The sequence below is a fragment of the Xenopus laevis genome, chromosome 2S (assembly GCF_017654675.1).
Source record: "Xenopus laevis strain J_2021 chromosome 2S, Xenopus_laevis_v10.1, whole genome shotgun sequence".
In the NCBI taxonomy this organism is placed as follows: domain Eukaryota; kingdom Metazoa; phylum Chordata; class Amphibia; order Anura; family Pipidae; genus Xenopus; species Xenopus laevis.
In genome coordinates this window covers 63,277,583-63,291,652 of record NC_054374.1, presented here as the reverse complement: position 1 = coordinate 63,291,652, position 14,070 = coordinate 63,277,583, and the positions used below count along the sequence as shown (strand labels likewise).

At 38.0% G+C, this 14,070-nt stretch overlaps 1 protein-coding gene across 3 annotated transcripts; it reads left to right on the top strand.

The window, feature by feature from the left end:
• The first annotated feature begins 344 nt into the window (after positions 1–344).
• On the top strand, positions 345–9,944 carry rab7b.S (RAB7B, member RAS oncogene family S homeolog). 3 transcript variants are annotated; one of them, XM_018247897.2, is made up of 6 exons: positions 345–551; positions 2,736–2,794; positions 4,127–4,253; positions 4,900–5,115; positions 5,597–5,722; positions 9,424–9,944. In XM_018247897.2, exons 2-6 carry the CDS (start codon positions 2,742–2,744, stop codon positions 9,505–9,507), a joined length of 606 nt encoding a protein of 201 aa, XP_018103386.1. In that variant the 5' UTR covers positions 345–551; positions 2,736–2,741; the 3' UTR covers positions 9,508–9,944.
• The last annotated feature ends 4,126 nt before the right edge of the window (positions 9,945–14,070 follow it).

Here is a 14,070-nt window from a genome sequence, read left to right as displayed (position 1 = left end):
TAAACTATAGTTGTATTTCTGCAGCAAATACACCAGTTTTACCAGTGAAGGGCAACAGTACATTATATTGTCATTCCTTTAAAACACTTATTTTTAAATGTTACTGTTTCTTTAATTAACGATACTGAACTACTCTCACATAGGACACAAGCCAAACAGACTAGAACATTTGTTACCAATTAAGTACAATCTTTTCAGTAAATAAAGGGGAATAAGTTGACTCGTGACTAAGGTGTAAGTGCCATTAGAGGGCAGCCACTGGATACAGCTCAGGAGTCGCAACTCACATGATTTAGTGAGGGCTGCAAGCCAAGCAACAGTGTCACAGCTTTCTCATTTTTCCTTTTCAGTGGGATAAAAGAAGACACAAGAGAACAATGTCAGCAGAGAACATCCTCCAAGGGGGGGGGAGCCTGACGAGCAAAAGAGGAGAGAGGGAAACTGAATATACAGAGAGACAGTATTAGGGTGAGGCAGGGAGGGGTTGCAAGCAAAAGTACAGACAGATAGGAACACGAACAAAGACGGACAAAACCCAGTGAAGGCGGAGAGTGAGTACTTGAGAGAAGGAATGCTATAGGCCGACTGTAAATAAGGAGCTTTCAAGAGAGACAGATGGGTGGGATGTAAGTGAGTGCCCTGTAGCAGGAGAGACCACGGAACTGGCAGATACCAGGAGTGCAGTGAGTACATTGTATGCGGATGTACCGCCTACTAATCCAAATATGCCATGAATGCATAGTGACGCTCTCAGTTGCTGCTTGCAGTGTATGCAGTGAGGACATATCCTTTGCACTTTGATTGGTCATTTTCATTCATTGTGCCTGAATCGCTTTGAGATGTAATTTTTGTGCTGTAGTCAGTGTCGGACTGGTCCACTGGGATACCAGGAAAACTCCCGGTGGGCCCAGGCATCAGTGGGCCTCTTGCTTCTAACCATTTGGCCTATTTCATGGTCGTTACCTATTTCTTTATGAGAAAAAGGGGCTTAATAATGGAAGAACAGAGTATAGTAAGTAGATATAAGAGACTAGGAGAATAAAGAGGTTGAGTGAGGAGAGGAGGAATAAAAGTTTGGAAAGTGGGCCCACGGTCTTAGCTTTTCTGGTGGGCCCCTGACATCCCAGGTCGACACTAGCTGTAGTTCTGCGGCTGAGGTACAACATGCCACTGACATTATGGAAATGGGAACTACTGTATTTAGGTGAAACAAAGCTGACAGCTACAGCTAGAGCAGCAGGGAGGCTTTTGTGATTGGCAATGCTGACAAGCAATGGCCTCTTGTGTTAGATGCAGTCTGTTTGTCTGAGGCAGTTCTGCAGCTGGAGTTTGTGCCCGAAGCTCTATTCACACCAGCAACTTATTGTATTCTCACTGATGAATCACATGTTTCTTGTGCATCAGATCTTCCTTCCACAAATTGAGTCTGACAGCAACAAGTAACAACATAGCTACAACTTCTTTCCCATAATGATTCCCTCTATTTTATATTGGCATCAGCAATTCCTAGTTTTGTCATTTGTGCACACATGATTTATCTGTTGTACCAATGAGTGGCTCAATAGCCATTAGAATTAATTTACTCCAAATTATATTCTCTTATATTTTCAACAGATTATTGGAGCACTTTGTCATTGTGGAAAGAGTTGCCTGTATAAATGTGCCCATCCCAAACATGAAAACATAAAAATAAATATTTTCTCAGACTTACTTTTGACTGGTACTGGTATAGTACCTATGGACTGTAGGAAATTCCAATATTTAAAAAGGGTTTTCTATGTCAGGCTGGCAGTTATAAGTCTGAAAGTTTGACATCTGTGGTGGGCAAGTTATTTAAAGGTTGTGAAGGGATCACATTCAAGGGCAGTGGTTGGATGTTTTTTCTAGCAAGTGAAAAAATACAAAGTAACTGAATGTTTTTATTTTAAGTAGCTCAAAGTTGACCAGAGACTGGTCTGGTTGCCCTTTTGCGCTCAGGAAATACTTTTCTCCCCTCTGAGGCAAATTGGAAAGGCTTCAGATGGTTTTTTGTGCCGTTCTCTGTATCTTCTAATCCCCAGAATTAAGAGGCACATATCATTTACACCAAAAGGCAGATCTTGATGTGTCTGTTTTAAATATACATTTTCATGTTAATATATTTATACTTTTCAGTTTTCCCTATTTAGGTGGGAGGTTATGAATAGTAACAGGGGATCCATATGCAGTTTAGAGCATGAATGTGGCTTAATACATCCAGTATTGTCACCACTATGAACCATTCAGGGAGAACAGCAGCTGTCAAATTCCTCTTGACTGCCTGTAAACTGTGCTTACTACCCTTAGTGCTCTGTATTATGGTATTGCAGTCTGACCACTAGGGATCATTATATCGGTGGATTATCGTAAGGGTTGTCCAGGGCCTATTATTTCCAGGGGAACATGCGTCAGCAGGGTGGAGGTGGATCAGAGGAGGAGCTGGGGTGGGTCCTGGAAGGAATAGATGAGAAGCCCCTGCATGGTTTAATAAGCTGCATTAGAAGAAATTGGCATTTGTATGGTTAGCTATAATGTTTTGTGATCAAATGAAGGTCTGAGAGTTATGCCTTCTGTTCATCTGTGTTATATTGTGTTATATTAGAGTGCATACTGGGACACTCACCTACTTGGGCCAGTCTGTGTTGCATATACCTAAATGACTTAAAAATAACATTATTAGACCTCCATCAATTGTTTCACTCTTTTTTTTCTTAAAGTTCTTCATGAATTCTGGAAATAAAGTGGATCTTAAAATTAATATTATTGGCCCAATGGGGTAAGTAGTTTCATGTTACACTTGGTTTCTTCTCTGTGTCGTTAATAACCTGTACCTCCTCATATAGTATCTGTGCCTGATTTTGAGATGAAATCCTTTTCATTTATCATAAAGCTGTATTTTACCTTTACAGTCTATACAACTGAATAAGAGTTCCTAAAATCTAACTTTAGATGTGCAAATTAGGGTTGATATTTGGCTGAGTTACATGAGTTGTGTTGGAAATGGTATAGAATAGGTCCACCAAAATGTGGGCCAGAATCATATTCGGTCATCCAGACTTTTATTATATAACCCAGGGGTTTCAAACCTTTTTTACCCGTGAGCCACGTTCAAATGTAAAAAGAGTTGGGAAGCAACACAAATATGAAAAAAGTCCCTGGGGGTGCCAAATAAATGCTATGATTGGCTATTTGATAACCACTTTGAGGACTAGCAGTTACAGGAGGCTCTATTTGGCAGTGCACCTAATTTGTATGCAACTAAAACTTGCCTCCAAGCCAGGAATTAAAAAAAAAGAACCTGCATTGAGGCCACTGGGAGAAACATGTAAGGGGTTGGTGAGCAACCATGTTGCCCATGAGCCACTAGTTGGAGATCACCGATATTACCCTTTATAGTGCAAAACTCATTGGAAAGAATTTTCTTTTTTATTTTAGCATCTAATTAGCAGGACCCTCTGTGTCTCCTACCTGCCAGAATTTGTATGTCTGTTTGTTTATAGCCCTCCATGGTGCAGTGAGTATCATATATTTGTCCTGTATAAATGCATGGAAATAATAATACAATAATAATAGGGAGGTTAAATGTTTTTCTTTATTGTTAGACCCTTACCAAATATACTCTGGTTATATTGATGCACACATAATCCATGGGAGTTTGTGGAGTTATTAGGGATTGGCAGACATTAATATATATCAATATATATTTTCCCCATGTATTAACACTTTTTGACTTTCAGGAAATTTTGTATTTTACTGGAAATTTTTTTTAATGAATAACAAATCAGACCCCAAGATTTTATTTGGGCTCAGGGATGGTATTTGAGCCTTCCCGCATCCCTGCCCACTGTATGGAGACAATTGTACTGTGCCTTCCCTGGGGTAATTGCTAGAATTTTAGTTTTTCCCAGAATTTAATGAAATTAAATTGATCCTATTATTTGGGAACTTGCAAATCTGCAAGTTCCCAAATACCTTTACCAACAGTGGTGTTTTATTTAGCGTATTTGTCTTGTGCTAAATTCCAGGTCTGCTGAGTAACTAGAAGTGGGCTTCCCTATGCGGTTTTTAGGTATGGTAGAGATTATAAAGGGCTATGTTTTATTGGCAGAACTGGAAAAACTTCTCTTCTAAATCAGTATGTGCATAAGTGGTTCTTGAATGATTACCAGAACACATTGGGTGCCCATCTTCTGTCTAAAACCATCCAGTTGGACAACACAAACTTGAACTTGCAGGTGAGAACTGATAACCATAATAACATTATAGTACTTAATGTATTCGCGCACGGGGGGGGGAGGGTTGGTCTCTTCCTTTTCCTTATTTTCTTATTATTTCTGCTGATCAGATAAGCAAGAGCTGCCCCAAAATGTTACTGCTCCAGTATGTCATAATAAAATTCATGAGCTTAAAATAAGGGTAACATGGATTGCTTCCATGTATACTTAGTAAGAAGCAGCTTGACTACTTAATGGGCATGATTATAACTCAGAAATGAGAGATGTCAAAAGACTACGCTGGGGTCTATGTGGTAGTTGTTACGAACTTTTGGCCCTACCTACAGTATGTTCATCTGACACATTTTGCAACTGTGCAGAAGCATGGTTACAATGTAGTGTCTTGCCATACATCTACTACATGCTAAGTGCCAGGTCAAACATATTCCACACCAGCTAGATCCTGGATTTGTTAACTGTTCAGTCCCGCTATCTAAATAAACTTTAACCAAATCTTCCTTTTTAACATTGTAATTTGTAATTGCAAAGCTGCCTTTCCAAACACACTTTAAATAAAAATGTTTTCAAAAATTATGTTCTGGGCATGGCTTGTTATCCATGATGAAGCTTATTTACATGTGCACATCAATGTGTTTGTGACATGCAGATCTGGGATACAGGTGGACAGGAACGATTTCGGACTTTGGTTTCCACTTTTTACAAAGGCTCTGATGGTTGTCTGCTAGTATTTGATGTCACTGACGAAGAGAGTTTTGCTTGTCTTGAATTCTGGAGAAAGGACTTTTTGGACAAAATACCTCCTCCTGCAGCTGATTTTCCTTTGATTGTTCTTGGAAATAAGATTGACCTCAATGACAGACAGGTAGAGAATGCAAAAATCAACTTACAAATTTTCTGCAGTGGCAGACAACAACGGTACCGGAACAGATCATATATATATATATATATATATATATATATATATATATATATATATATATATATATATATATATATATATATATATATATATATAAGGCCACCTCCCATAGACTCCATCTTAATCAAATAATTCAAATTTTTAAAAAACGATTTACTTTTTTCTATGTAACAAGAAAGCAGTACCTTGTACTTGATCCCAACTAAGCTAAAATGAATCCTTATTGTGGGAAAAACAATCCTATTTGCTTTATTTAATGTTTAAATTATTTCTGAAAGACTTATGGTGTGGTGATCCAAATGATAGAAAGATCCCCTAATCCAGAAAACCCAGTCCCAAGTCTTCTCGATAACAGGCCCCTTACCTGTACAATATGAAATATTTTAATACTGTTTGTAAAGTATACTGACTTGTTCACTAACAGGTCTCCAAGGAATCGGCAATGACCTGGTGCAAAGGAAAAAAGGTTTCGTATTTAGAAGTCAGTGCCAAAAACAATGTCAACGTGGAACTTGCATTCGAAATACTTGCCAAAAAAGCCTTAATACACGTGAGTATTTCCTGGTCTTTCTACTTTTTAACCCCTCAGAAGGTACAATAGGTGTGAAAGGTGAAAGGACACCCCTATCATAATGGGTTTTGGTTAAAAACCATGTTTTAGAGCTAAAGCAGCCACCAAAGTGGTGATCATGGACCTTTCAATTACCTTTTATTTTTTTTTGTGGTTTTTGAATAATTTAACTATTTGTTTAGCAGGTCTCCAGTGTGGAATTCCAGCAGTTCTCTGGTTTCTAGGGCCCAGTATATCCTAGCAATAAGAGCAGTTTAAATGAGAGACTGAATGATTAATAGGATAAATAGAATAAATTAAAGGTGAAAACCCCATTTACCACAGCCATTACAGTTGTTTTATATCTATATGTTGTCTATTTGCCATTTAAAGTGGACCTGTCACCATAAGGAATAATTCCACATTATTGTTCTATTGTGTTTGTCAAACAAAATAAACTATACTTAAATTATATATATTACTTAAATGTTGCCCCTTCAATCTTGGAATTCACAATCACAACAAGTAGGCAGGTGCCATTTTGTGTTTACTGTTATTAAGATGAGCATCATCCCAAAATTTGTTTTATGTTCTAGAATTGGGGACCTAATGCTCATGCACTGGCTACACAATTATGAGAGAGGAATGTGAGGAGTGTAGTGACTTCTAGGAAGTGCAAAATGGAAAGTAAAAATAATTACCTGCCTGTTACTAAATGGCAATGTTTTTTTTAAACAAAATATCTAATTCTTCTTGAACAAAAATATGTTAGTCTCTAATTCCAGGTAAGACAGAGGTTCAGAAAAGGGTGGACCAGTCAGTGCTGGCAAAATATAGGTGGAATATTGCACATGACCATCCTGTGGGATATGAGTGCAATTTGGCTACTTTCTCGAATGGCAGGATTGCACATCTTTGATTAATAATAATAATAATAGGGACCATTAACTTAACTTTCTGGCATTTCAGGAGGACAATGACATTTGATATTTATTCCCAAGACCGCTCCTGCCATGAGGCAGGGCGAGAACCTTGTTTTAGGCGGCAGTGAGCAGTCAGTTACCAGGAGCAGCAAAAAAAAAAAAACATTTCCTGTAACTTAAAGATCTGAACTTCAGGTTTCTAAACTGAGTGGGAGAGGGTGGAGGCAGCATTGAGCAGTAGCAGCCCCAGGATCAGCCCTGTTTCTCCCTCAAGAACATGTGCTTTACATCTGGTATGACAGTCAAAAGAGTATCTCTACTGACACCATTTATCTGTGAATTAGATAATGTGATCAGTACTGCATTTTTTAGTTTGCTATAATTGTCTACTGCAACTGCAATTATTATTAGTGATTAAAAATAATGTTCTAGGACGGTACAACTTTTATTGTACAGGTATGGGACCTGTTATCCAAAATGCTTAGGATCAGGGGCTTTCTGGATTATGGATCTTTCCATAATTTGGATCTTCATACTTTAAGACTACTAGAAAATCATGTAAACATTAAATGACCCCAACAGGCTGGTCCCTGCTTCCAGTAAGGATTAATTATATCTTGGTTTGGAGGTGCGGTTAGGTTATAACAGAGAAAAAAGAAATCATTTTTTTAAATGTGGATTATTTGGATAAAATTGAGTCTATGGGAGGTGGCCTTTCCTTAATTCAGAGCTTTCTGGATAATGGGTTTCTGGATAACTGATCCCATACCTGTATTCTGAAATATCATAAGATTACCAGGGCAGAATCCATCAGGAATAACCCTTTTTACATTTTCAAACAAGTGCGTTGGGAAATAAAAGATCAAAAAAAAACTGTGATAAATGGACACTGTATTTTCCCATAGCAGGTATGCTGCTGCTAAAAATCAATACACAGCTTGATAAGTACACATTTATACACAGCAATGCCTGGTGTATTTTGTTGCTGTATTTTTATACAGTATGATACATAGGCTTAAAGGTATAAATTGTAACACTCAATAATATATTGTGTGGTAGCCTGAGTAGTGGGTGGACGTTTACTTTTTTTTACTCAAAGAGTAAAACTGCCATCTAGTGGAACTTAAAGATACCTTCATTTTTATAACAGTGGGAAAATGCTTTTGCGAAAATAAGAAAATATACAAATGCACCAAAAACGAAACAAGGGGCCTCTGATAGACCATCTAAGTCACCTTTCAAGTCCTATAAAAATTCAGTTGTCAACCACACATAAGCAATTTAGTAAATTGTGAATCGCAAAATATGTCTTTTATGCTGCAATTAAGTGTCCTTAAACTGCATTTTCATTCCTTAAACTTACACAGAATTAGTTACACAGAATTTAGTGGGGTCAAGAGCTGCTTGGCTTAGCGCTAAGATTAGTAAAACTAAAACTACCTGGGAGCAAAGAACCACTTTTTCACAAAAAATATTAAGGAAAAATTTCACATATAGGTTGGGGATTGGAGTGGCCTTGTGCACACAGGTGTGCAAACAGCATTAACAGAGGTGCAGAATTGTGCAAGACCTCCTCTTGTGATAGTTTTGGGCTTGGTTTGTGTAGAGGAATTTCATGGCTAGTGACTGCAATCCTTTATAAAACCAACTGGATTTAAAATTCTGGGATGATTATGCCAATGCTTGACTGCGATTCTAGTTTATTATGTTCGTGGTGTTTAACCTACTGCTTACTCAGCCTACCAAATTTGGTGACCCCCAAGCCCCAACTTTAGTTTAGATGCTGTTAGTGCTCCATCAGTCCTTTTGCTATCATTTCGCATGGGGGGGGGAGATTACTATGCAAATGCAGATTTTATTAATTTATATTGTTTGGTATTCTGTAAGGGCATGCTGAGAGTTGTAGTAAAGCCACTACTGTACACACTCATTTTTTCCTATCTAAGAAAAGCTTACTGAGATTGCTGGGGTTAATTGCCAACATTGCAATGACCCATAGCAATCATCATTGAATTTTGACCAGACTACTGTATGTTAGAAAGTGAAAGCAAATACTAATGTCTGTTATGGATAATTGCACATGATCAGATTAACATCTACAGTATATTAGTAAATCAGCTTGTGATTTTGGCCTGGATATATTGAAAATCACAAACCTTTTATTAACCTATGCAACTAAGTATGCAGTACTAGCAAACCAGAAACCAATGAAGCCTTGGCTTATTTTTGCACAAAAAAATATGCTTTATAATTTTTTTAGTAATTTTAGCCATTCCAAGCCAATTGGCTATTTAGACTTCAACAATGAATTTCAAGATTGATATGGTATGGGGGTTATGTCAAAACAGGAAACGTAATTTGCGATTTTCTGCTTTGCCGAAAAATCCGCGAATGGCGAAAAGTTTGCGAAACACAGTTTTTTTGACGAGCACACAATTTTTTTTTCTTATTTTTTTTGCCATGTAAAACTAAACGGATACCAATTTCTGCCACAGTTTCACTAAACCTGCAGCGAAACACGGAAATTTGATATGAAACTTACCATGGCGAAAAATTTTCGCTCATCACTATCAATGCAATGTCTCCAACTAACTGCACTTAGACAAGCTTAAACACTCAATGTATGTGTAGTTTCAGGAGTAGCACATTTTGCCACAGATAATGCCACTGTCAAAATATACAGCACTTATACTGTATTCAACACTAACTAAAAGCCTATTTTGTACTTCTCTTTTATGCTTTTTGCCAATGCTAAAGTTACATCTCATTTTTTTCCAGTACCAAGAGAATAAAGAAAGCTGCCTAGGAGAGTCCATAAAGCTGTATGCCACAGAGGATTCTCACAGTAACACATGCTGCTAATATTAGTTTCCGTCGTTTGCACTATATGTCTCAGAAAGTGGAAAATGTATAGAGTGAATAGTGGCCCCACATAGTTTTAAGCAAGTTGTGAATTGGACATTTCACAGTGAGGACCAGTCATTGTATTTGCCAATGATTATAATCCACAACCTTCAGAGACCATTATAACACTGGGTAGACTATGAGCTGTGTGTGCTCTCTAAAATCCTACATAAAGCAACTGACAAGAACTTGTTTTCCCAGAGGAAACACAATCCAGGATCATGTGGAACTGAATACAAATCTGAATATGCTCTAGCCTTTTTTTTATTTTCTTTGCCTTTTTAGTGGTACTCAGCGATGTTAATTTCTGCTTTAATTTGCACAACTCCTTTGATGTACGAAAAGTACTGCATATTCAAAACAAAATTTCAATAAATACAGAATATTTTTACACATATTTGGTAAATGTTTTTTTATTGCTTAATTGTTATCTGATCTGGTGTTTCTCTGTAAACCTTTATATGACCATGTTCTGTAAAGGTTGCATACGATTTGCATGAAGTCAAGCTAATCAGAATCCTTTCATGTATGATTTGTAGGTTCACAAATGCAACAGGAAACAGAAAGTACAGTGTGTATAAGTGAGGTCTCTTATTTATAGGGCCTCAAAGCAGGAACATATGACTCCTTGGGTGCCCACAGCAAATATTTCTCGAAGCCTGACATGGATCCTTACCATTCCCTCCTATTCCCCCAGACACCCTCTACAGCTGCAGGGTCTGCTCTTCAGTTACAACACCACTTCAAAGTGTTTAATGGGGCTAAGGGGAAAATTATTTCATGGGTTGCATATTTGAATTGCTACCACTATGAGCAAGTCAGAAGAGTGCCACAAACAAGCAATCCCTTGGGTAGATTGGGGTTAAACAAACAACCCCTTGGGTTAAAAGGTGGCATAATAAATTCCATCCTTTGGATTGTAGCTTTTGGAGACAAAAACCCCTACTATTTACCCTACCCTACTTCAGGAAATGTTGATAAGAAAAATTTAACCAGGTTATAGATTCCCATCATTCAATGCTGGTGGTAATGGGGATTGAGCTGCCATACCAATGATATACTTATGTATATGGTTCTATATGGAAGCACAAGACAATAGAGATGGATACATGTTACTTGATGTTATACACACATGCCTTTACACATTGTCATCCTGCTGTTTCCCAGTATGTCCTGTTCATTGAGTAGATAATAATAATACAGGTGAAAATAAACATACAATTCTCATTTTGCTTACTGAAAGTGAGTGATAACAAGTACTGTATAGTTATGAGCATTTCAGTTGCACATGTACCCTTTCATGCATGCATCTAAAACTTATAAATTTATAAAAAAACATTTTCCTCTATACTCACACTGTTTCTAACAAAGAAATTATTAGTACAATGTTAAATATCAGTTGAAACGTAAGTTGTCTAAGGTTAAGTGCTTCATCCAGTTAGTTAAAAAAACAGCCGACAAAAGCAGGCTACACAAGCCTGTTGACTCCCCTTTCCCTGGGCCCCTATGAGGTCTACAGTATAGTAGTTACGCCATTGTTTTAGCACTTTGTGGCCAATTTAAAATTTTTTAACTATTCAAACTCAATGGGGGTCATTTATAAAGTTCACGCAGCGCATTTTTTTCGCAAATGGTTGTATTGCGCATGTTTTTTGCTGAGCGCTAATATATTGCACTGCTCTGCCCGTCTTTCCGGTTTTTGCGAATTCGCAGTGTGAATAAATTTTCGCAAATGGCGCGCAAATGAGACAGGAATTTGCGCAAGCGCACCCAATGTGCGAGGTTGTTGTGCGCGAAAATAGCGTTAAATTCGCAGTTTGCAAAACTGTTTTGCGAATATTTTATCCGCCACCAAAGTTGTGGCGTAATTGAGTCGCAGAGTGTGCGCATAAAGTTTTGCAATTTGCGAATTGTGACATATTTATAAAGCCCCTTTAGAAATTCGCATTGTGAATAAAAAATTCGCAATTCTGTATGCACCCTCTTATTCAGCTTTATAAATATAACCATGCGCAGGGCAAATATATTCACTTTGCGAACCAATCTGCCCTGCGCGAAGTTTATAAATGACCCCCAATGATTTTAAAATTCATTTTTGCTATTACATATTTTGTTAATAAGCATATAAATTACAAAAAGGTAAAATTATGCCATCAAAAAGCTGCTGAGGTCATGTAGAAGTCAATAGGAGCTGTCCTTAACAAATTTTAAAATATTTAGTTACTTTGAGGTTTTAGAACCCTAAAATACATATAATTAAAAATCACAAGCATAAGGTGGATCAGAGGAGGTGAGCACTTAATGCTGGATATTTAAATCTAGTATGCAACTACTCATCCCTTCCAATCAAATTCCACACCTTCCACCAATGCCGACGGCCCTACGCGTTTTACCGAATACTCCGTTTCGTCAGGGGCATAAGTGCCGGGTGCGTGTATTATCCATCTTTAAATAATCATACAGTGACATCCCTCTGTTCATTCTTAAGGAATTCAATTTGTGTATTCTGTTAATTTATTCTTATATTTATTGAATTGTATTTTAATTACAGGAAGGGAGTAAATGTGAACTTCAGTTGTGGTGCAAATAGTTTGAATAATAGTTTGAGTAATACTAACCTGTAGTTCCATGTTATACACATAACATAACTTTAGGGCAGGGGTCCCCAACTGCTGGTCCGTCCGCTCCCGCACTGGGCCGCCGAGCCCAGTGAGCAAAAAGGAGGTGCCAACCCCAGCCCCCGCCAACCCCAGTGGATTCGAATTTTTTTCATTCGAATCCTTCACTTGAAATTAGTGAATCTGCCCCTAAGTATTACAAGATCTATGCTATTTATTAGAAGACAATGACAACTAACATAAATGGCACTTTTACTGCATTAAGACCCAAAAGTACTTTTACACCACCTAATTCCACTTGTACAAAGGTTAAGACATTCATTGAAGGCTGCATACAGGACCTTAAAATACGATATCAAAGCAAGCAAAACAGACAGCATCAGTCTAATAATGTCAGGCAAAGAAAGGTCTAAAACTTTTAGAAACAAACAGTGAAATAATAAAGCAAACCGAGTGATATGGGTGTAAATATAGTGATACAGGATAGAACATCGTACGTACAGGAATGTATGGGTCAGTTAAATGACAAGAACTGCTACATACAGTTAAAAAATGATCCTACTAAAGTACTTCAATCAGAATTGTTATCAATACTAAATAAAGGGAAAGACATTAATTTAATCAGTAAAGATGAATTAGCCTATTTGGTAGTAAAATCTCTCATCATACACTTTCTACACAATCCCTAAAGTACATAAGAACTCCACTTACCCCCCTGGTCGCCCGATAGAATTGGGAGTCTAACAGAACCATCAAGTGTATACATTGATACAATTTTAAAACCATTTGTCTGCAGTCTTCCATCATACGTACAGGACACAATGGATGCACTGAGACAACTAGAAGGAATAACATTAAGGGGCAAATTCACTAACCTCCGAAAATTCGCCAGCGATGGCTTTGCTCACATCGCAACACTTTGCCAGGCGTAGATTCGCCAGGACAACGCTAATTGTCCTAAAGTTTACACATGCTAAACAGACACAGAAGCAGACTTTTATGTGGGGGCCACGCAAGGGAGGGTCTCCAGTTGAACAGCCCTGGTTTAAGTAATGGTTAATACATATGTTTAGGTACCCCACTAGGAGGGAGCTAGAGGTTACCAGTTGTAAGGGAAATGCCCTAGTGGGTAGAGAATAGTAGGTTATATAAGGGAAGGTTTCAGGAAGTGACTTTTAGAGATGCAGCATGGGAAGAATGCTGAGCAGTGGGCTCTGTAGCAGTAGAGTCATCTCCTGGAAGAGGTACTAAGCCTATGTAGTGTGAGGACTAGTAGTGTAATAGTACGCTCTAGGAAGTGTAAATTAGAGAGGTAGCTATCATGGGCAGATATGGCCCCAACTAGGAGTTAGTGGGCTTTGTGTTTCCAGTGGGAATCCCGCCAGCCAGGGCATAAGAGGAAGGGCTAAGTCCGAAAAGTAATCCGGCCAGGACCCTAGAGGGGTGCCTGCGAGTGTGTGTTTTCCCCCCTGGCAGTATGCTGTTATGGGAAGTGTCATATGTGGAAAGCTGGGAGATTGAGCCCCGTGACTGTGCTACTGCTTAACTGAAGGTTGTGACAATAAAGAGAACAGATTTGAACTACAACTCTCTGCCTGCTGTATTTCACTCAAGAGTTCCCCCACACAAAAGGTCTGTGGTACTGACTTTTTTTTTGTGGTACTGAAAAAAGTCGTTATGTTTGCTCCAAAAGATTACGAAACCTTCAAGCACGTCTCATTGCGCAATTAAAATTCACAATGAGAAATTAAAATTCTCAATGTAATAACAGTTCAAGGAACAATATTACATTGCGAGATGTAGAATTTTATTCTGATTGTTGCAATTTGTTTTGCTCTTTGCAACTTTTATTACATTCCCCCAATAGTGTTCTCCATGTGTAGCAATTTCATTGCTGTTGTTA